General features: G+C 45.0%; 2 protein-coding genes across 6 annotated transcripts in view; one reads left to right on the top strand and one right to left on the bottom strand.

Annotated features, from left to right (window-relative positions):
- Paip2 (poly(A) binding protein interacting protein 2) overlaps window positions 1–12,207 on the top strand; it is an 18,813-nt gene extending 6,606 nt beyond the window's left edge. For both annotated transcript variants that reach the window (XM_028762679.1, XM_028762680.1), the window contains exons 2-4: window positions 6,143–6,306; window positions 8,359–8,538; window positions 11,188–12,207. In XM_028762679.1, coding sequence (XP_028618512.1) covers window positions 6,169–6,306; window positions 8,359–8,538; window positions 11,188–11,244 — 375 coding nt within the window. In that variant the 5' untranslated portion in view covers window positions 6,143–6,168 and the 3' untranslated portion in view covers window positions 11,245–12,207. The remainder of the gene's footprint in view (window positions 1–6,142; window positions 6,307–8,358; window positions 8,539–11,187) is intronic.
- On the bottom strand, window positions 9,888–22,239 carry Slc23a1 (solute carrier family 23 member 1). Of its 4 annotated transcripts, none has more exons than XM_028762675.1 (15): window positions 22,095–22,235; window positions 21,373–21,507; window positions 20,834–20,991; window positions 20,239–20,327; window positions 20,054–20,121; window positions 19,724–19,905; window positions 19,472–19,592; window positions 19,134–19,290; window positions 18,276–18,423; window positions 17,696–17,801; window positions 17,349–17,405; window positions 17,124–17,232; window positions 16,613–16,708; window positions 14,364–14,628; window positions 9,888–10,645 (listed from the first exon to the last, which is right to left on the bottom strand). In XM_028762675.1, exons 1-14 carry the CDS (start codon window positions 22,128–22,130, stop codon window positions 14,381–14,383), a joined length of 1,710 nt encoding a protein of 569 aa, XP_028618508.1. In that variant the 5' UTR covers window positions 22,131–22,235; the 3' UTR covers window positions 9,888–10,645; window positions 14,364–14,380. The 4 variants fall into 4 exon arrangements, with proteins under 4 accessions (XP_028618508.1, XP_028618507.1, XP_028618510.1 ...); XM_028762674.1 differs by having other exon boundaries at window positions 17,124–17,267; window positions 17,349–17,478; window positions 22,095–22,226; XM_028762677.1 differs by lacking the exons at window positions 17,696–17,801; window positions 18,276–18,423 and having other exon boundaries at window positions 17,124–17,267; window positions 22,095–22,226.

The raw sequence follows: 22,239 nt of genomic DNA, 5'->3' as shown, positions 1-22,239 counted from the left end.
TGTCAATGACAGGAAACTCATGTACATTAAATTAATAGTAAAATTCAAATGTATCAAATTAAGAGATATAAGAAATAAGGATGGATGTCAAGCATGGTGAGACTTGTAATGTCAGTTACTGTGACGGTCAGAGGGGAGGGTCTCTAGTTCACCGGCAGCCTAATTTACAAAGACTTTAAAAGGCCTGGAAATAGATAACTTGAGCACTCAATGGTCTTGCAGAGGACCTGAGTTTGGTTCCCAGCAGCCACATGATGGCTCCCAACTATTCTATTGGAGACCAATTCCAAGGGATTTGATGCCCTTTTCTGACCTCCACAGGCTCTAAAAGACCTAGCAAGACCTATAGGTCAGTGGAGAAGAGTGCTTACCTAGCATAAATGAGGCCTTCAGTTTCATTCCCCAGTACTACAAATAAAGAAAAATAAATGGTGAACAATGGACCAAGTAAAATAAAGATGATAATATGAATTGTTAAGTAGTCAAATTTTGTTTCAAAAACACATACTAGGGCACTCAGGAGAGCTGGCCCTGCCACTGGTCTGCCCTGAGGTGTAGTCTGTACCCCAACCCCTAACCCTTTTCCACCTTGGGCAGGTGGGAAAGGTAGTCCTGCCTCTTGCCACCTGCAGCATTGGATGAGCTAGCTGGGCCAGTGCTGGAGAGCTGACCAACTCGGCTAACATCCAGGCCCAAATCAAGGACTTTGAGTTAGGGGCTTTCATCTACCCCATCTATGAACTGCTGGGGCTGGTCCTGCAGATCCAAAGCTGCAGAATTTCCAGAGTAACAACAGGATATAGGAGAGGAGTCCCTGTGAGGATTCCAGTATTGATAGTAAGGCAGAAGCCTGAGGCCTCAAACTAAACCACTGAGTGATTACTGCGAACATTTGCAAGTAGACAAAAGTATATATATACTATGTGACACATTACAGCTTCTACAAGATGGTTTGTTTTCTCTGTGTGTGCTTCTTTTGAGAGGGAGGTTGCAAAAGCAGAGGACCAATACAGAGTGATGGGGAGATGTGTGGGATTGGGGTACATGATGTAAAATTCACAAAGTTAACAACAAAGGGCTGGAGAGATGGCTCCAGTTAAGAGGATATACAGCTCTTGCAAGCCACCAGAATTCAGTTCTGAGCACTCATCAGGTGACTCTCACAGTGCCTATAAACTCCAAATCCGGGTGATACAGTGCACTCTTCTAGCCTCTGTAGTCACCTGCATTTACACATACACCTAGTGAAAATACAAGAAAAAATAATGTATGCTAGCTGATTGTGGTAACAAAGGCCTACAACCTCAGTATTGGGAAGGCTGAGGCAGGAGTATCATGAGATCAAGGATAGACTAGGTTATATAAAGAGACCCTATCTAATTTTCTCCACTCTCAACCAAAGAACTGAGTATATGCTTGGTAATACAGGATTTACCTGGCTTGTGTTCTAATGCCCTGGGTGTAATCCCCAACACAAATACAAGAAAAACAGTTTAACCCATAGGAAAATAAGAAAATAAACATCATGGGGGAAATATTTAATCGAATCTAAAAAAGTAAGAAAATTAGCATGGAATTAGGATGGAAACTATAAAACCAAACAGTCATCAAAAAGTTTAAAAAGAATAAAACAACAATAGCTGGGTGGTGGTTGCAAACTCTTTTAATCCCCTACCACTTGAGAGGCAGAGGCAGGTGGATCTCTGAGAGCTTCAGGACAGCCAGGACCACATAATGAGACTCTTGTCTGGGGAAAAACAAAATGCTAACACACTGTAAGACAAGATTGAAAGACTAGGCAGATAATGAAATTGTTTTGTAAAGGATTTAGAAACAGATCTATATAGGCTTATATGTCTGTCCCTTAGAAAGTACTATCAACAGACAGTCAAATGCTCTTTTCTTTTTCCCCCTTAAATTTTGTTTCCAGACCAGTTTTCTCTGTGTAGCTCTGGCCATTATAGAACTTGCTTTGTGTTTGTTTTGTTTTGTTTGTGGGGATTGAAGACAGAATTTTTCTTTGTAGTTCTCGATGTCTTGGAGTTCACTCTGTAAACCAGGCTGGGCTGGAGCTCGACTGCCTCCTGGGTGCTGGGATTAAAGGTGTGGGTCACCCCAGACCCCATCTTTTGTTTTTATTTTTGAAATTTGTATGTCTTGTGTGTAGGTGGGTATTCTGCCTGTAAGTATGCCTGTGGCACTGTATGTGTACAGTGCTCAGGAAGTCAGAAGAGGGCATCTGGTCCCCTGGGACTGGAGTTGCCCTGTGAGTGCTCAAACTAAAAAGACTCTTCCAGTGCTCTTAGCCACTGAGCCACCCTGGTTTTTTAGTTTTGTTTTTAAATGAGATCTCACCAGGATGGGGGGCTTTCTGACTAGCCTAGACTGGCTGACAAGCCTCAGGGATTCACCACCTCAGTGCTGGTATGATAGCATATGCCACCACGTTCTGCCTTTTATTTGGGTGCTGGGAATGGAACTCGAGTCCTCATACTCTCATGACAAGCACCTCGCTAGGTTTTTGGTTTGGTTTTGGGATTTTGTTTATTTGAGTCAGGCTCTTGCTATATAACTGGCTGGTCTGGCACTTGCTATGTAGCCCAGGCTGGCTTTAAACTTATAGTAGCTAGTCCTTTGACTAAGCTTCCCAGTTATTTTCTCATTAGTTTTCAGTCAATGTCTTTCTCAGTAGCTCATTAGTTTTCAGTCAATGTCTTTCTCAGTAGCCCAGGCTGACCCAAACTGCTGCTTCACTTGAACTCTTTCCCTCCAGGATTTCAGGCATACAATGTTGTACCTGCCCTATGTATGTCACCGCTCTAGAAGTGGTGGGACCTGGGAGAAGGGAGCCAGTAGAAGAGGCCAACTAAACTCTCATGCAATAGCCAACTTTATTTGGAGCCTCAGACAGGCTCAAAACTTCTGAGGATTAAGAAAGCTCACCTGAGTAAAGTTCTCTTGAGTTCTAGCTGTATACAATCACAAGAACAAGCCATACATTGCATGAGTATTTTTCCAGAAGCATATAAAGAATAGTTTAAACATTTAATTGAGTAACAGCAGCAAACAATAATGAATAATCTGATGTAAATTCACTATCCTACACCTGGGTAGAACATGAAAATATTTTCCAAGAACAATTCCAAGTTTTAAAGAAACCGAGGTCACCGGCTCTTATTGTCTTGAAGTGTGCTTACAAGCACTCAGAATTCTCATATGACTCCATACCTGGGCCATGTGCCAGCATATGTAGGCATACACTTTAATTTCTTAAGTATATACCTAGGAGATAGAATTGCTGTGCCAAATGATAGTCTCTGTTTAAACTATTAAGGGCCTGCCATAATATTTTATAAAGCAGTTGGTGGCATATTACTTTCCCACCCTCAATGAGTGAGGGTTTCTGGTTCCTCTGCATTCTTACTTAGCCTTACTACAGCTCTCCTAGGGGGTGTGGTCTGGTGTCTTATTGTGACTTTGGTTTGTATTTCTCTAATGGATGTTTACTTTAAACGCTGCTTATAGACTTTTTTTCTTTTTTAACTACAAGAACTGTGTGGCTCTGGTAGGCCTAGACTCAGCTAAGGAAATCTCTTCCTTTGTTTTTATAAGCCGTCTGTGTGTCTTATATATCTGTCTTTGTTGAAATCTTTTGCCTGTTTGAATTTGATGGGGGTTAAAAAGTATTTTTTGTTGAAATATCCATCTGTCTCTCCCCCCCCCCACCCTCCCACCACACCATGGTACTAGAGAGTGAATACAGGGCTTCATACCACTACCACCCACCTGCCCACTCCTGCCAAGACAGGGCTTCTCTGTGTGGCCCTGGCTGTCCTGGAACTTACACTGTAGACCAGAGTGGCCTAGAACTCATAGAGATCCACCAGCCTCTGCCTTCCAAGTGCTAGGATTAAAGGTGTGGGCTGCCACCTGAGTGCTACCCCCTCTTACTGCTCTACCATTGAGTCTCCAAAGATAGCCCCCCCCCCAAAGGGTTTAAGACAGTGTCCCATGTAGCCAGGCTTCAAATTCCCTATGAGAGAGGTTTTGAAATTTTGATTTACCTCAACCTCTCCAGTGATGGGATTGATCATAAGTGTTTGGCATTGTGTCTATGTGACATGTTCTCATCTTGGACGTCTTTGTTGCAGCTTCGGGATCTTGATTCTTTTTCACTTTGCTTTCATTCTTGGGATATTCTTGTGAAAGACCGTGTGTGCTTTTTCTAATCCAAGCATCTTTCTTGTATCCTTTCTTTCTTGTATCCTTTCTTGTATCCTCAAATGTAGATGTCTTTGTACTTTTTATTCAGTGAACAGTATATTTCATAAGGTTGCTGTAGATCCCCAGCATTTCTTTTCATAATCTTTTGGGATATGGAAGTGAATACTTTTTCTAGATTTTCTTTGAGACAGAGTCTCACTGTGCCTCCCTGAGTAGCCTGGAGCTGCTGTATAGACCAAACTGGCCTCCAAGTCTCAGAAATCCACCTGCCTCTACCTCCTGTGGGCTAGAAGTAAAGGTATGTGCTACCTTGCTGGGCTAGAACTCTTGATTTGGTAAACTTAAGGCAAACCTAATCTGTACCTATAAGAAAGCCCACAGCATTGTCAAACTGTTTCTGTCTCATACCCTTTGAATTACTAATATAAGTGTTTTCATTAAAGATAACATCAACTAAATATCTAACTGAGGTTTTTGCCCATTTTTTTAAAAAGATTTATTTATTTTTATTTATATGAGTACACTGCAGCTGTCTTCAGACACACCAGAAGAGGGCATCAGATCCCATTACGGATGGTTGTGAGCCACCATGTAGTTGCTGGGAATTGAACTCAGGACCTCTGGAATAGCAGCCAGTGCTCTTAACTGCTGAGCCATCTCTCCAGCCCTTCTTTGCCTATTTTAAAAATTGGGTTGTCGCCGGGCAGTGGTGGCGCAAGCCTTTAATCCCAGTACTTTGGAGGCAAAGGCAGATGGATTTCTGAGTTCAAGGCCAGCCTGGTCTACAGAGTGAGTTCCAGGACATCCAGGGCTATACAAGAAACCCTGTCTCGAAAAACAAACAAAAAAATGGGTTGTCTTTTTTTTTCTCCCCCCACCCCCAAAAGGTTTCTCTGTGTAGCCCTGGCTGTCCTGAAACACTCTGTAGACCAGGCTAGCTTCGAATTCAGAGATCTGCCTACTTCTGCCTCCCAAGTGCTGGGATTAAAACCATGCACCCCTACCACCAGACTTTCAAACATAAATTTTCAAGAATTATTTTTTTAGTTTTAGTTCTGGAACATAACTGTTTTAAAGAATTTTCTGAGGCACTTGGGAGGCAGAGGCAGATGGATTTCTGAGTTTGAGGACAGCCTGGTCTACAGAGTGAGTTCCAGGACAGCCAGGGCTACACAGAGAAACCCTGTCTCGAAACCCTCCCCCCACCCCCCAAAAAAAAGAATTTTCTGGCTGGATATGGTGGCACACACCTTTAATCTCAACACTTGGAGGCAGAGGCAGGTGGATCTCTTATGTTTGAGGATAGCCTGGACTACATAGTTCCAGGGCAGCCAGAACTATATAGTGATACTGTGTCTCAAAAAAACAAAAATGAAATTATTTTTAATGTGGGAGCCAAGAAGATGACTCAGTAGATGAGGGCATTTGCTGCAAACCTTACTGAGTGTGACTCATAGTGCAAAGAAAGCACCAACTTTGATAGATTGTCTACTAGTTTCCACACACATCCTGTGACATGTACATATGTCTATATCTCAAACATAGCATATATCATACTTTCTGTTGAGACCGGGTCACACTATGTTGCACTACCTGTGCTCGAACATCATATGTAGGCCAGGCTGGCCCAGAACTCACAGATATCCATCCACCTGCCTCTGCTTCTGAGTACTGACACACACACAAAAAAACCTTTTTAAACAAGGAGGTGACACCAGACCTCTGTCTCTCTTACATGTCTGTGTCCTCACACAAACACTAAAATTGTTGTACATCTATACCTCAAACCTAGCCCTCAGCTATTTCTTAAAGTCATTTTGGAAAAAAAGAGAAGCTTTCCAACTAATGAAGCATGTGCCTCTAATACCTTGATGGGTAACAAAAAGTGTGCTCATTAAGATTGTATTCTACTTTAAAGGTTAAAAACGACCACGAACACCAACCATGAAAGATCCAAGTCGCAGCAGTACTAGCCCAAGCATCATCAATGACGATGTGATTATTAACGGTCATTCTCATGAAGAGGATAATCCATTTGCAGAGTACATGTGGATGGAAAATGAAGAGGAATTCAACAGACAAGTTAGTTCTGTATACAGACATGTTTCTTTTCATAGCTTCATATCTCAAATATGTGCTTGGCACTGAACTCTTGTGTGTCTAGTCCTTATGTGCACTAAGGATTTATGTGCTACCACTCCTATTTTATTTGGCTGCCAATTACTGCCAGACTAAAGTGCTCATTGAAATTACTTGGGCAGCTTGTTTCAGGGTCCCACCCTAAAGATTGATTCAGAAGAATAGGGTGGCGCCTGGGAAACTGAAAAGAGCTCCCGGATAGTTTCAGTTTGGAAACTACTGTCTCAAAGCAGTCACGTCTCTATTACAGTGCAAATCCAAAAAGTATTTAGAAAACTGGAACAGACAGACCACAGATTATCCTGGTTCAAAATTATCTGCTTTTCACTTGAGCCTCAATCTTAATCTGCCTGAAGAATCTACTACTGCCTCTCTTTAGAGAGCTCTGATAAATTGATAGATGTCATTCTCATGTTTCTACTGTCTATTATTTTGTCATTCCCAATCCTGATCTTGGTTCCTGCAGTCAGCTCAATTTCTCTGCATCTTGTCATGGACATTCCAGAGTAAAACAGTTCAGTCTGTTTAAGTGAGAGTCAATTGAGGGCAGGGTCTTTTGAGGGGAGAGGTTGTTATTACATTAGAAAAGGCTGCTTTGTTTATTTTTAAGGCAGGGTATCTCACCCTTTAGCCTTGGCTGGCTAGAATTCATTATATAGACTGGGCTGGCCTAGGACACATGAAGAGCCACCTGTCAGTCTCTGCCTCTACCTCCCAAGTGCTAGAATTAAAATGCATGAGCCATTAGGCCGGGGTTTTAGATTATTTTTACTATTTATGTATGTGTGTACAAGTCCCTGCAGAGGTCAGTAGAGGGCATTGGATCACCTAGAGCTGGAATAGAGGCAATCATGAGCTGTGCAGTGTGGGTATGGGAACCAGACTTTGGTACTCTGCATGAACAGCAAGCACTCTTTACCATTGAACCCTTCTTCAACCCCTTTATTTTTTATTTTTTTTAAAGATTTATTTATTATATATGAATATATTGTAGCTGTCTTCAGACACACCAGAAGAGGGCATCAGATCTCATTACAGATGGTTGTGAGCCACCATGTGGTTGCTGGGATTTGAACTCAGGACCTCTGGAGATGCAGTCAGTGCTTTTAACCACTGAGCCATCTCTCCAGCCCCTCTTCAACCCCTTTAAAAGGGGTATGTGTGTGTTTCTTTGTTTTGCTTTGAGAGCTGACCGTGTCTCCTCCATCATACTGAAATCAGTTGAGGGGTTTTGAGCTGTTTTTAATCTTTACCTTTGAGATTTTCTTTAGTCTTTATGGAGGTTGGATTAAGGCCTGGGTATTTTAAGGCTTCCTGGGTAATTCTAAAAAAATTCCTTGAAGAGATCATTCCATTACTTTCTACTTTGCTATTCTCAGTGGAAAAAAATTCTGTAGAGACAAGTAAAGATGTGGAATAGCCCTAAACAGATATTGCTAGGTCTTTATGGTAGTTTTGGGCTTCCTCCCTCTCTCCCCCCCACCCCCGTTTAGGATAAAAGCAGGGAGGAAAGTTTTTAGCCTTTACATTTTGGTGTTAGGAGGTCAGACCCAATGCTTCCTGCATAATAACGTACTGTAACAATGAGTTACACTCCCAGCTCTGACATGTAGGGTTTGTGTGGATATGAACTCCACATATCTCAGCCTTCAGAGTACTGGGATTACAGCTGTGCCTGGGTGTTAAGAGAACATTTGAGAGACAAACTCATCAAACTGTGTCACAGGCTGGCCTAAACCTTGTGGTAGCCATTTAATCTTATTCTTCAAGTGTGAAGATGATAGTTGTAAACCACACAGCCAGGCACATTATGATTTGATTTGGTCCTGTTTTGATGAGACAGAGTCTCACTGTGTAGCCTTGGCTGGCCTCAAACTTTCTTCAATACAAAGGCATGCACTACCATACTTGGCCCTTACATTAAGATTTCAGATGGCATAGTTTAAGATATTTTAAGCCATATGCTGTAATTAAGCCCCTTTGTTGTAAATCTAGATAGAAGAGGAGTTGTGGGAAGAAGAATTTATTGAACGCTGTTTCCAAGAAATGCTGGAAGAGGAAGAAGAACACGAATGGTTTATTCCAGCCCGAGATCTCCCACAAACTATGGACCAAATCCAAGACCAGTTTAATGACCTTGTTATCAGTGATGGCTCTTCTCTGGAAGATCTTGTGGTAAAAAGTCATTTCTTATCTTTTTATTAGACCCTATCTCATCTCCCATAAGTAGAAAATCAACTGCTCTCTAATTAAGGAAGCGTTCCGAATCTCTTGCCCTTTGAAAAAGCTTCCACTGTAGATGGCAGCAGGGGTCTCCTGTCTCATTTGTGATGGGGAGCTAACTTCTTGTTGCTGCTTTCAGCCTTGATGTTGCATTAAGCTTAATGTTGCCCTTAGAATATTTAAGTGTCTTAGACCGGTCTAGTGTCTTAGTGTCTTAAGTGTCTTAGACCGCCCAGCCCTGACAAAATTTCTAAGATCTCCTGATTGAGTTTATTTGAGATATATTTATAAGCTCTTGGCAGAAAAAGAATACAGCTGGGCGTTGGTGGTGCACGCCTTTAATCCCAGCACTTGGGAGGCAGAGGCAGGCAGATTTCTGAGTTTGAGAGTTCGAGGCTAGTCTGGTCTACAGAGTGAGTTCCAGGACAGCCAGGGCTACACAGAGAAACCCTGTCTCGAAAAAACCAAAAAAAAAAGAAGGAAGGAAGGAAGGAAGGGAAGGAGGGAGGGAGGGAGGGAGGGACGGAAGGAAGGAAGGAAGGAAGGAAGGAAGGAAGGAAGGAAGGAAGGAAGGAAGGAAAGAAAGAGAATACAAACCTAGGTTCATATTCTTATTTCTCAGTCTTATCCCTGGTAATGTGCTTGCAATAAAGTTTTACATCATCACTAATGTAGAACCTAAGGAGTCTTTTAAAAAGACTTTTTTGTTTTATGAAGTGGGTGGGTGATTGAAACAGAGTTTCACTCTAGTTCCAAGCTGGAACCCAATGCATAGCCCTGACTAGCCTCAAACATGAGCAGTCCTTATGCCCCTGACTGCCAAGACCTAGAATTAGAAGCATGTCACCATGCTCCACAAGAGTTTGAAAGTACAGGTTTTTTTTCTGGTTTTGAATGTTCACTTTTTTGACCAAGAAAAATATCTGGACTCCTGGGCTCTAGAATTTCTCAATTGCTTTCTATTTATTATGGATTAGTTTACTAAACTGTTCGTCATAATCACCTAAACTTGAGTACTCAGACTGTCAGCATCCCAAAGGATGCTTTGCAGTTCTCCTCCCCAACAAGGTTTTGGAAAACATTCTGCTGCTAAAGAACAATACAGAAAACACCAAAATCTGCATTGTGGCATACACGTTTCAGTAAATGACAGGAACTGAACTGAACTGGTGTACGAGCCGGTCTCTCGGAACGTATTTGCCTATTGCTACTTTAGTCATTTCACATGCTGCTGATGCTCTGATGAATAAAGGCTTAATGTAGAGCCTGGATTTGCATATATCCATAACACAGACACTGAGTTGTTTGACTCAATCTATTGACAATCTACTCAATCTATCAAGATTGCTTTAATTCGTTTTTAGACTTCTCTAGCTTCCAGAAGATTATATATTCAAGAATTCTGCTTTTTTTTTTTTAAACAATTAAACCATCTGCTTTTTTTTTTTTTAAACAATTAAACCATGCTTGTTTCTCTTCCTCTTAAGGGTTTTTAATTTCTGTATATTTAATGTTGAAGGTCAAGCTCAGGCCTAGAACATTCTAAGTAGACATTTTTATTACTAGGTTAGTCTAAAAGTACAGATTTATTTCCCCTGTGTGAAGGGAGAATACTTATCTAACACTATCTAAATCATTGGTCCAATATGTTATTTAATATTATGTTTTAGTCTTAAAACATAAACATTTAGTCTTAAAACATAAAGCATTAGAATTAAATTCTGGGGTTTTTTTTTGGGGGGGGTTGGTTTGGCTGGTTGGCTTGTTTTTTGTTTTAATCCTATCTTCATGTCTACATCTACCCCTGGAATCTCTCCGGTTTCTTCTTTATCAACTCTCAGTGTAGAGGATCTCCAGCTCTTCCTCTCCATTGACCACATGCTTAGGAAAGAGGAAGTGAGGAGACGGAGGAATGTAGTGCAGGGCTCTGGAGACTTGGGCTGACGCGGAAATGGGGTCACAAGCTTCCATGGGAATTTGGAGTAGGTAGAGCTGAGATCTCCACCTCACGTCTTCTGTCTCCCGTGTAGTTTTCTTTTCCTGTTACACACAGTGCCTCCTATGGGAATTAGAAAACAACAGTTGTAGAAAGATAACCCCCAAGTTTTCAGTGAATAGAGTAAATAAAATTCCCTAATGGCCAACAATGCCAATTAATCAGACTGGAAACATGTATTTAACATGTTTGGAAGTATTTTTATGCATCAGGCATGCTTGAAAAAAATACCTTATTTCATGCTATTTCTTACAGTGTAAGTGAAGTTAGTGAGTTTCTTGTCATGCTTAATGTCATGTCCTGCTTTTAGAAGTTGACACAATAGGACACAGAGACCAAGTGGTGGTGTACACCGGCAGTCCCAGCATTCGGGAGGTACACAGGCTGGTGGATCTCCGTGAGTTTGTGGCCAGCCAGATGACATTCTTTCTCTGCTATAAGTTTGGGGGGTTAGGTAGAACCTTAGAGCCCAACCTTCTGTGCTTTGCTGGAAGATTTTTACATAAAGGTCTAGGCTGAATACTCTGAGAATTCACAGTCATCTGTAATGAACTTGTTCCTTTTTGTTTGTTTTTGTTTTTGTTTTTTAATGTATTATTTTCCAGGTCAAAAGCAATCTCAATCCCAATGCAAAGGAGTTTGTTCCTGGGGTGAAGTACTGACATGTCTGAGCAGCCGGCCGCTTTTGGTGGATGTAGCACAGTTTCCACACTGGGAAGGCAGTGTTAGAAGACTCCATTGTAAAAGCTCTCTCTCGTCACTGTGTTACACTTTCGCATTGCCAAAGTTTTTGTTAGTCTTGCATGCTTAATAAAAGTGCTGAGACTGTTACTAAGTAAGAAGCTGTCACACAGTTACTGAAAGTAGAATTGGCCGCATGGCTTAATGTAAAGACAGCAACGGAAGAAGCACCAGTCAATTGTGACAAAGAACCAAATTAAATCACCTCCAAATCTCCAAATCTCATTGAATTGTCTGTCTTTGAGACTAAACTGGTCCCTTAGGGTTAGTTGACACTTTAATGTCTACACTTTGTAAAAAAAAAAAAAAAAAAAAAGTAAGTTTAAATTAGGTTCTGATTGATAAACAGACTTCTCAGTTGCATTTGTCCTCAAAAATAACCTTTTCTGAAGAAAATCTGTTACCTTTTGAAGTAAGTAACTTCACAAGCATGCCTCTGACTGAGGTTACACGATGGGGGTCAGATAGGAGCTAGTCTGTCTGGCTTTTGCCTGGTGTATTATCATGTTAGGAATACCGAGTTCTAGTGTTAAACCTGAGGAAATGCAATTTGAGGCTTGCATCTTGTGAAGATTGATTGCATCATAGCCATCCTGTGTGACATTCAACACAGGACCCACACCAGCCCATAGTCCAACTGAAGCACTCGGAAGACGGCAGCGTGACTTTGGTGCTCTTCCTTGCTTTGTTAACTATCATGAGTATAGTCTGCAGCACAAGTTTTCTTTTAACAAAGCTAGAACAGTTTTGGCTTCTTAAACTTCATATTTGAGTAGGTTAAGCTGCCATACGTGTTCAGTGTGAATAGTGTTTAAGTTGAAAATATTGTAAAAAAATTATATTTTTTCAAAAATATTTAAAAAAATAAATGATAGTAGAACCGAGCTGGTGCTTGTGTTATTGGTACAGACTCCAGCATGGTGCTCGCCTAGTGTGGGCAGTGGGCAGCCCTGTGTGTGAGGTATGCTGAGGAGGATGCGCTCCAGTCCACGTTAACCATGCAGGTGTCTGTCCGGTGTTTGACAGCCATGGTGTAAAACTGTGGTTGGGCTGGGGATATCTGTTAATGGAGAGCACTTGCTTGGTATGTGTACGAGCATAGATGTTTCTTGATGTTATAGAGCTGATGATTGAAACAGGCCATGTAGCCATTTATTGTATTTGAGAATGGTGTATTGCTACATACCCAAGGCCAGCTTTGAACGTAGAGCCCTCCTACCTCAAGTTTCTGGGTGCTGGGGGTTACCTTGTTCTTTGTATGACTCATTCTTTCTGAAAAGGTTTAAGGTGGTTTTTTTATTTGTTTTGGTCTGGTTTTTGCTCACCGTGCTAGAGGTTGAACTTGGGGGCTATGTCATGCATGCTAACCAAGAAGTGCATGTTCACTGGTCGGCCACATGCACTTCGGACTGTCCTGGAACTTGTTCTGTAGTCCAGACTGGCCTTGATTGTCTGCCTCTGCTGGGATCATGCCACCATGTGCAGCCAATGAGAGTCTTTTTAAAAACAGTTCCCTTAAACTACTAAAGAGGCAAGTGTTTTAATTTTCTTTCTTTCTTTCTTTCTTTTTTTTAACTAGATGGGTGACTATTGTCAACAAGTATGTCTGTGTATCACTTTCAAGCCTGGTAGCCAGAGAGGCCAGAACAAGACATCAGAGCCCCTAGGACTGGAGTTAACAGACAATTGTGAGCTGCCATGTAGCTGCCAGGAATTGATCCAGGGACCCCCTGGAAGAGTTGGTTCTGTTGGTTGTTGTTTGGTTTTGGTTTTGGTTTTTGAAACAAGGTCTCCCTCCATAGCACTGGCTGTCCTGGAGCTCACTGTGTAGGCCAGGCTGGCCTCACATCACAGAAATCTGCCTGCCTCTGCCTCCCAAGTCCTAGGATTAAATGTGTGCCACTACATCTGGCCACAGGCAAGTTTTTTAAAGAAACTCTGGAAAAGACAGGCATTCTTGACACTTGTTTGGGGAGGGAGGGTGGACATAACACATTTAGTCCCTGTGTTCTCTACCTGCTCAGAATCAAGTGTACAAGGGGCACCACTCAAGCCAGCTTCAATCTCATCTCCTGCCTGACTCCTTATAGCAGGCGTTATAGGGTTAAGCCACCACTCACAACTTTGACTGGACTGTTTCTTGTTTGAGGGGGAAAATATTTGAATTAACTCGAGCCAGGTGTCTGCATTCTCAGCAAAACTAGGATTCAGAGCTGCCCCCATGTTTTGAAGCTTAAAGATCACCCCCTTATAGGCTTGTATTAGCATATTTTTTGTAACTGAATTGTAAGTGATTTTAATTTTATGACTACTAACATTGAAACAAAATAATATGGAAGGATCTCTGCTGTTTATAGTACTGCTGGTGTTTCCAACCTTTCCAGTCTCAGAGAGACTACTTAGGTGTGGTAACGGTAATACACACCTATAAATCCCTGCATTGGAAGGCTGAAGAGATGGCGCGATAGATAAGAGCACGTGTTGCTCTGGCAAAGGAACCAGGTTTGGTTTTCTAGCACCCACATGGGCGTTCACAACCATCCGTAACTTCAGTTCCAGGGGATCCTATGCTTGCTTCTGAGCTCTGTGGGCACCAGACAAGCACATGATGTGCAATAATGTACATACAATAGATACTTGAATCCCTTCACTTTGAGAGAGGCTATGAATAGAAGGATCGTGCATTGGCAGACGGTGAGCTGATCGTGCTAATGCCAGTACTTGAGATATATATTAATTACAGAAATACAAGGACCCAGGCTAGAGGTGACTGTTCTTAGACTCTAGTTGGTCTAGATGCTCTCTGAATCTGGTAGGATTGATCAGCTTACTTGTGACCATCACAACAGTTGGAAATTTCTGTTGTCACTATGACATGGCTAAGGAATTCTACCCAGATCCACATAAGGACTTTTTAGCCAGCCTATCTCCTTTTGAAGAAACTTGTAACAGATTACAAAAATGAAAGTTTTGATTTTTCTTTTTGTTTAAACAGCTGTTTGGTTATTCCGCCTCCCAGAAGAACCGTAACACATCCTACCTTTCATAGAGGTAGTGTCAGACCTTGGTACACACAGACCCAGGTTCTATATTGTCTGGAGTGTCTTCTAGAACTGGAGGTTGATTTTCTGTCTTTTTAGAAAATCCTCTGAAGACTGGGCAGATGGGGACGTATCTGAAAAAGGTGGTCCTTTTTACCATGCCCATCCCAAAGGGGAAATCATAGCTCTTGAGACTGGCCGAGGTCTCACTGTTGGCGTGGGCTCCAGCTTTCCACTGTATCAGGCCTCTTTCTTCTGGGCTCCCTGGAAGAGGACAGGTCATCTAGGAGGGTAAAAACTCTCTGCCACCTCCCCTACACATAACCAGCCCTAAGGCATATTTCTAGAATCAAGTATGAGTTTGCATTGTCAAAATGGAGCCCAAGGCAGTTTTGCATGATAGATAAGCACTCTACCACTCTGGATACCTTACTTGCTAGAGCTCTGAGAAACCTTCAAAGGTTGAGTACTGTGTAACTACAGCATCAGGTCCTGTGCTAAATAATTTGATTATTTCTGAACACCCCTGAGAGGTACATAGACAGAATTTTAAGGTGAAGAAACAAGCTAAGTCATTTTACACTATCTGAATATGTGGCTAATGTGTGCTTGGTTCATGGGACCCAAATAGTGTCCAGGTTGTACCTTGGAGTAAGGACATATTTTTAAAAATTTTTTTTATCACATTTACTGTTTATCTAGAATTATTGGAACCATGAGAGTGAGGAGGTCTTAGGATATACGCAGGAAGTAGGTTCTCTTGCTCCATCATGTAAGCCCTGGGCATTGAACTTGGATCAGGTTCAACAAATACCTTTTTCTGCTGAATCATCCCACCAGCCCAAGGATATAGACCATGAAATACTTTATCAGTATTAGGATTCACTGTTACAGTTATACATTTGTGACATAAACCATTTTTATAGTAGGGATGAAAGCCAAGCTAAGCAAGAGATCTATGATGGGGTAGGGGTGTACCTATGGTAGAGGACTCCCAGAGACTTCAGGTTCTCAGAAGGGCTGGAGCTGGCAAAGACTGAAATAATTCACCTAGCAGGAGGAGTGAGGGCAGCCAGAGCTAAGAGTAGCCCAGAGTGCTGCAGCTAAATAAGACACAAGCTCTCAGCAAGAAGGGCAAGAGCCATCAGGAGAGCCTGCCTGGACCAGGAATCGGATGGCAAGAGTAGAAAGGGAAAAGAGTATTGGCATGTGGTCCCAATGTCCCATAGTGGGAAAGCCTGCCTAGCCCAGAGCACCGTCTTGCTAACAGGCTCCTAGGAGGAAGCTGGCTTATCCACAATGACCACAGCCTACACTGCAGCTTAAGTGTTATTTAAACCCAGTGGCCAGGATTCCTCATAACAGCTCTGCACATCCTCCTCAGTTTGATTCAGGGCCAAACTGGTAAATTCCACCAGCTTGTCCTAAACTGCGTTTGACTCTGAGGTATGAGGCAGGTATAATGTCAACACTGAGCAGATAAAGATGAGAGTGAGAAGTTTAAACCAGTCTTGAACTGCCATGTCTCAAACGTGGGTAATGACTGTGACTGCACTCTTCATTAAGCTTTGCCCACCCGGTTTCCCCAAACCCATCTGCAGAGGCAGTGTGGTACAATGGCTAGGATACATGCTGTTTTAGATTGGCAGTTTAATGTTACTTTATGACTTTGCAGTCAATTTTTGTTGCTTTGTTTCAACATGGGATTAAGTCTAGTACCTCCAGTTTGGGCAACTACTTTGCTTGTTGGGTTTAAGGATGAGACACCCTACTCCTGACTGAGATCTGATGGCTGTCAGTGTTTAAACTATATTTTCTGGGCATATGCATACTGGACTGTCACATTTCCACAATCTTTGCAAAAAAAAAAAAAAAAAAAAAAACTTCGGCATCCAAAGTTCATTTTGGGGCCTCTTCTATTTGTGCAGCAGGCTGCTACCATTCTTAATAGCTTTTCTCCCACAAACCATTTTTACGTATCCAGCTCTATGAAGATAAAGATGTTCTCAGCCTGGTGGTGATAAGGAGTTGGTGGAGAGTCAAGGACTCCCAAAATCAGAGAGCTCTCTCGACATCACCCTTTTTCAAGACCTAGGTGATAGGTTGTGCCTCCAGCCAGCAGACATTCCTCCAGCCTATTCTGTGCACTGGCCTGCATGGCACCAGGCCTGGCCCAATCTTAGGAACCAAACCATCATGAGAGTATACATGATAATAGTATGGCTGCCCCCCAGAGCTGACCCAGTACCTGGCACTGTGTTGTCCAGTATGAAAGCAAGGCACCCACCAACAAACATCTCTGTGGTCAGCAGCACAGTTAGGATCTGATCCACTTCAGGAATGCCTGTGGAATAAGTCGGGGGCCAGAGGGCTAGTGGCCTTTTCTGGAAAGCAGAGATCAAGTGGGCCCACCTGTGTGGTCCACTGACTTCTTATAAACTGCCATGGCCATGGGATATTCCAAAACCAGATCTCCAAGCCTGTCTGTACCTCTGCTTCTCCCATCTTTGGAGAGAAACTTGTGACTGCTGCTAGTTGTTGACTTAGGACAAATAAATCACTTAGCCTCGTTCCTCTGGAAAACAGAGGTAATAATAGAGTCTCATGGAACTCTTAGGAAAGTGAAATGAATATATTAAACAACTCAGTAGCTAGGCTCTTATAGTCCAGCCTCACTTGCTGGTACTAGGGAAGTGCTGTGTCACTAAAGTGGTTTCCAACCCACATTCCCCCATCTCTGGAGATAGAACAAAAGGTACCTGTGTTGATAGCACCAGGATTAGAATCCAGGTAGTTGGGTAGTGTGAGGCCAAAGAACATGGAGAATCCCAGTACAAAGAGGTTGCGGGAGGAGTTCATGTCCACAAACTGCAGATTGGACAATCCCACAGCGGTGATCATACCTACCACAGCAGAACTGCTAGAGGCTCAGCCTGGCTAGACCAGGTCCTGTCACTCCCCCTGGGGAAGCATCAAACACTCACCAAAAAGAGTGCAAAACATTCCTCCCAGGATGGGGTCTGGCAGCGAGGCGAAGAGAGCTGTGAATTTGCCAATGGCACCGAGGATTAGCATGATACCTGCACCGTACTGCACGACTCTTCGGCTGCCCACCTGCAGAAGGCCAGGGGCTGGCTAGGCCCAGAGGCAGGGCTAGTTCCAGGGGGCAGGGTATTAGGCATATAAATGGACTCCAGCATTAGGAGGGGGTAGGATAAAGATGGAATGCTCTCAAAGACAGGATGGGGCGAGGCCAAAGCCAAGATGGCTTAGAACAGGGCCTGCAACACATGAACAGTATTGTGCTGCTCTGGCAAGTGGCATGTGGCACCTTGGTAATCCCTAGGACCCCAATGTTGGGGCTGGATGAGGTGGACCCGTTGCCTGTGCCCAGTAGCCCAGCGATAATGCAGCAGATGCCTTCAGTGAAAATCCCCCTGTAAAGAAATGTTGAGTGGGGTGTTGGCCCCGCCTCTTTACCAGTCTATCATACCTTGGTCCACTACATGCCCCTCTGAAGCTGTACAGGCTGGTACCATCAAGAGACTGGAAGCCAAGTGTCAGTACTAGCACTCAGAGCTCCAGTGCTCACTCCCTTGGACTATTCTGAGTTTTGGTTCCCCCTCTGTACCATGAAGATGATGAGGAGGCCAAACTCACAGCATGGTTAGCCACTGAATAAGAATGCACATGAACTGGGTACACAGAGAGTTGTCAATAACTGGTTTCCTTGGGACTAACCTCCTCGGCGGTTCCCAGCATTTACAGAATGTGTAATTCTCATTCCATACTCCAGATGAGGGCTAGAGGTGAGGGTGACTTTCATGCCTAAGCCTATTAAGTGTGGGACCCAGTCCTGTCTTGCTGTCATAGTGGCTCCTCCTCAAGACCAGACACTGAGGTGGGCATACCTGTTGATAGCATGTACTGGAGGGGGTGGTGCTCCAGCCAACCGGGCACAGGCGTAGTAATCACCAATGGACTCAATGATGCCTGCCAGTGTGGCACTGAACATCCCCAGAACTGCTGCCACAGTCACTGTGGGTAGCCCCCACTGACCTGGGTTGGAGGAAACATAATAGGTTCTTGAGGAGGTTGTGGTGGCTTGGGAATAGATGGGGTTATTTGAAAAGAGAGAATGTGTGTGTGTGTGTGTGTGTGGCAGGGGTGGGGAGGGTGCTGTAGGATGGCTCAGCAGCTGAGAACACTGGCTGAACTTCCAGATGATCCTGAGTTCAACACCCAGCAACCACTTGCTGGCTCACGACCATCTATAAAGGAATCTGATGCCCTCTTCTGGCATGTAGGTGTACATGCAGAAAGAGTACTCCTGCATTAAAAAAAAAAAAAGAATAATATATAAATAAATTTTAAAAAGAAAAGAAAGGCTGGGCAGTGGTGGCGCAAACCTTTAACCTCAGCACTTGGGAGGCAGAGGCAGGCGGATTTCTGAGTTCAAGGCCAGCCTGGTCTACAGAGTGAGTTCCAGGACAGCCAGGGCTATGCAGAGAAACCCTGTCTCAAAAAAACAAAAAAAAAAAAAGAAGATGAGGAGGAAAAGGAGGAGGAGGAGGAAGAGAGAGGAGCTGATGGGGGGCCATGGTGAGGAGTCTCACTGATACACTTGTCCAGAATAAGATTTGGATGTAAACCACCATTCAGGGACATCCACAAACAGGGCTAATGCTGCTTTGTCAGCTGAACCCAGACACCAGGTGTGTCATAGGAATTTCAGTTGGAAGCAGAAGGAACAGAACAGGCTTGCTTACATGGGTAGGGGATTCGGATCCAGGGAGAGATAGCCATGATGTCCCCTCGGGCATCAGTTCGAGCCTGGAAGCCATAGACTGTGGGATCTGCAGGCAGCACGTCTGTCAGGGTCAGCACATAGCAGAGCAGCCACACGGTCATTATGGCCAGCACGATCTGGAGCAGGTGGGGTGATGAGGTGCTGCAGGCACTGGAGACCTTGGTGCAGATTCGCCTGCTTCTGTGTCAGCCCCAGAGCCCTGGCTGACTCCTAGCCTCTGGTGGGAACCCCCACCCTTGCCTGGACCTTCCCTGGCTCAGGTCTTGCCCCTTTTCACAGCACCTGTAAGCTTCTTACCGGAAACATCTTAAAGATCTGGATGCGGAAGAGAGTGAGACCCTTGCCCCATCGGTAAACAGGCAGCAGGAAGGTGAGGTTGCGTAGATACTGGGAGAACAGAACGATCAGTAGAATGGAGCTGCAGGCAGAGACCAGAAGGAAACAGTTGGTGGGCCAGGTTGGGGCCTGGAAATAGATGAGGGGGCAGGGATGAAGGGGATGTGGGGTAGCGCCTAGGATTGGGCAGAAGTAGTCCTGTTGTCTGCTCACCAAGCCGAAATGCCCCAATGGGAGCCAGCTCGGTCACCAGCAGCTTGGAAAACAGAGAGGCCAATAAGGGAAACAGTAGGGGTGACTGTGAGAGGTCCAATGTAGCTGAGCAGGGCCCCAGGCAGCCCCATTAGCCCAATCAGCACCTCCACCGTGCTGGATACCATGATTGCACCCTGGACCTAAAAAAGGCAAAATGAGCTATAGTCACTTTGACCTGGCCATTACCAAAACGTAAACTCCTCAACCACCTCCTTAAACACAGCTCAGCAATGGCCTGCCCTGCCCTGCCCATTTAGCCCTTCCTTCAAACCCAGTCTCTTTACCCACCTCCCGAATCCGAGGATGCCAGATATGAGAGGTGTTCAGGGGCATACTCCAGTTACCATAGATCTCCTCTGGGGACCAAGATGGAGAGAACACAATGCCATGAACACACCCTGGTGCTAGACTCTGGGAAGCTGCCCAGACCTCCAAGACCTCTCCTTCAGTGCAGACGCCAAAACTGAACCCACCTTCTGGAGGACACTTCCACCTCTCCAAGGCCAGGATAGACTTGGCCGGAACCAGAAAGGCAAAGGCACTGGCCTGGAACAGTGGCAGCCTGGAAGACGGCCCACGGTAGCAGCGGTGGTGAGTTGAGGAAAAAGTATAGAAAGCGAGGGTTGAAGGAAGGGACAGAGAAAGGGAAGTTCCTGAGCCCTCACGTGGACTCCCTCCCGCACATTTTCAGGGCCCCTCCAGTTCAAACCCTGTGCTTTGCCTTCAGCCCTCCATCTCAGCGCCCAGAAGAGCCATCTGCTCAAAAGCGGACTGCTCCATCTCTGAATCTGAGGGCTGCTCGTGACTGTTCCCATCCACCACCACTGAGCCAACCAGACTTGGCTTGTTCATCTGAGACTAGGGATCGCCCAGGTCCACATACAGACGCTGAAAACCTGCTCTCAGGAGTGGGCAGTGGGGCAGGGAAACAGTACTCCTAAACTTTTGGAGTAGAGTGAGAGGAGGGGACTTGAGGCCTCCTAGGAGCCAGTCTCAGACCACCTGTCCTGCGGCGTGCACACGTGCAAGTGCGTGTGCTCATGAGCCGGGGAGGGAAAGGCCGCTCACCGGATGCCCACTGTAGTCTGGATGAGAGTGGTGATACCCACGCAGGTGAAGATGGTACCAATGAGCTGACTGACCATGTGCTGGTCACGGCCCACACACAGCGCCTCCGCCAGGAGGAAGGGCACGGCGATGGTGCCACTGAAGCATGTGAGGTAATGCTGCAGTGAGAGACGGTGGAGAGGTGGCCCCACAACACTCTCATGGAAATGGGCACCGGGGTCTGTGTCCTGAACCTGGACCACACTGACAGGGTGCTTACTTACAATGACCCACCACACCCGACAAGGGATTCCCAGAGAGCTCACCACTCAGGGGCTCCATCTCCCCCACCCCCAGATTATTCCTATGGTTCTGTAGATGGGCCCTTCCCGTCTGTCATGTTACCCACAATCCTCCCAGGCCACTTAACCTTCCTTGGCACAGCTGTTCGGTGACCGTCATTGTGCTGACCTTGTCTCCTTCTCTAGCCTGAAGTGACCTCGCTGACCAGAGGCGATTTGGGATGCCAGGGGAGTACTTCATATAGGTACTTCACCCACCTGGAAGCCCAGCAGGATGCACAGGTACCAGGGTGGCACGTCCTCAATCTTGTACAGCATGTCAAACTTGGGCTCCGTGGGCAAAGATGCCTGCTGGTCCCTGCTGGAAGTCTCTGCTGAGTCCAGGACCTCATGCTGCTCAGGACAAGGGGGAGCCTCGGCTCAGGGCAGAATGATGACCGGGCAAAGCCTGTGCTGCCTGGACTAAGGGACCAATGGCCTCCCAGAACCTCAGTGAGGGCGGGCTGCGGCAGCCACCCTCCCTAGCTGGTTCTCAGTGATCCTTCCTTCTTTCCACGCCCTGCTGCAGGAATAAAAGCTGTGTCCTGGCTTCCAGAGCCCTTAGATCTCAGGCTTTCTAGGGAAGCCCCTAAGTCAAAAACTGGGAAGATATCAGACCAAAATGGAATCAGACTGGGCAGGTCTACACCCTCCTGTCCCACCACTACCTCCTAGATGTCCTTGAAGGTGTCACAGGGAGAGGAGGCCCAGCCACTACTGACTTCGAAGCCCAAGTCAGCTAGCCCCTAAACCTAAGGCTCCTTTACCCCTTCCCTCCACCCCACTCCCCCACCCCCAGTGCCACTTGCAGCTCAGGACTGTCACTTTTTGTCAAGTTCATTAGCAATGTTGTCTTTGCCCTCCCAGAAAGGCCAGCACAGGCCCAGCCCCCACCTGCCATGCCCCCTGCCCAGCTCCCAGCTCCACTATTCCCCCAGCACCTGCTTTGGGCTCCCGGGGTCCTCCTGAGCTTTCATCTTGGAGGCACAGGTTTGAGAAACCTCTGAAGAGAAAAGAAGAGGGCTTCACCAAGGCCAAGGAGGACTTTAGTCCACTCATCAGGCATTGTTCGAAGTCAATCTGTAA

This window comes from Grammomys surdaster, unplaced genomic scaffold (assembly GCF_004785775.1).
Source record: "Grammomys surdaster isolate TR1022 unplaced genomic scaffold, NIH_TR_1.0 135, whole genome shotgun sequence".
In the NCBI taxonomy this organism is placed as follows: Eukaryota; Metazoa; Chordata; class Mammalia; order Rodentia; family Muridae; genus Grammomys; species Grammomys surdaster.
Note: the sequence above shows the minus strand (reverse complement) of the source record. Positions and strands in the feature narration are given on the sequence as shown.

Excerpts from the sequence above, each read along its gene's own strand:
- Slc23a1 (XM_028762674.1), bottom strand. The coding sequence starts at position 22,130 with ATGAAAGCTCAGGAGGACCCCGGGAGCCCAAAGCAG. Across the intron at positions 19,291-19,471 it reads AGATCTTTAAGATGTTTCCG|ATCGTGCTGGCCATAATGAC; the intron begins GTAAGAAGCTTA and ends CACCTGCTCCAG. Across the intron at positions 16,709-17,123 it reads TCCTGGTGCTATCAACACAG|GCATTCCTGAAGTGGATCAG; the intron begins GTACCTTTTGTT and ends CTTATTCCACAG.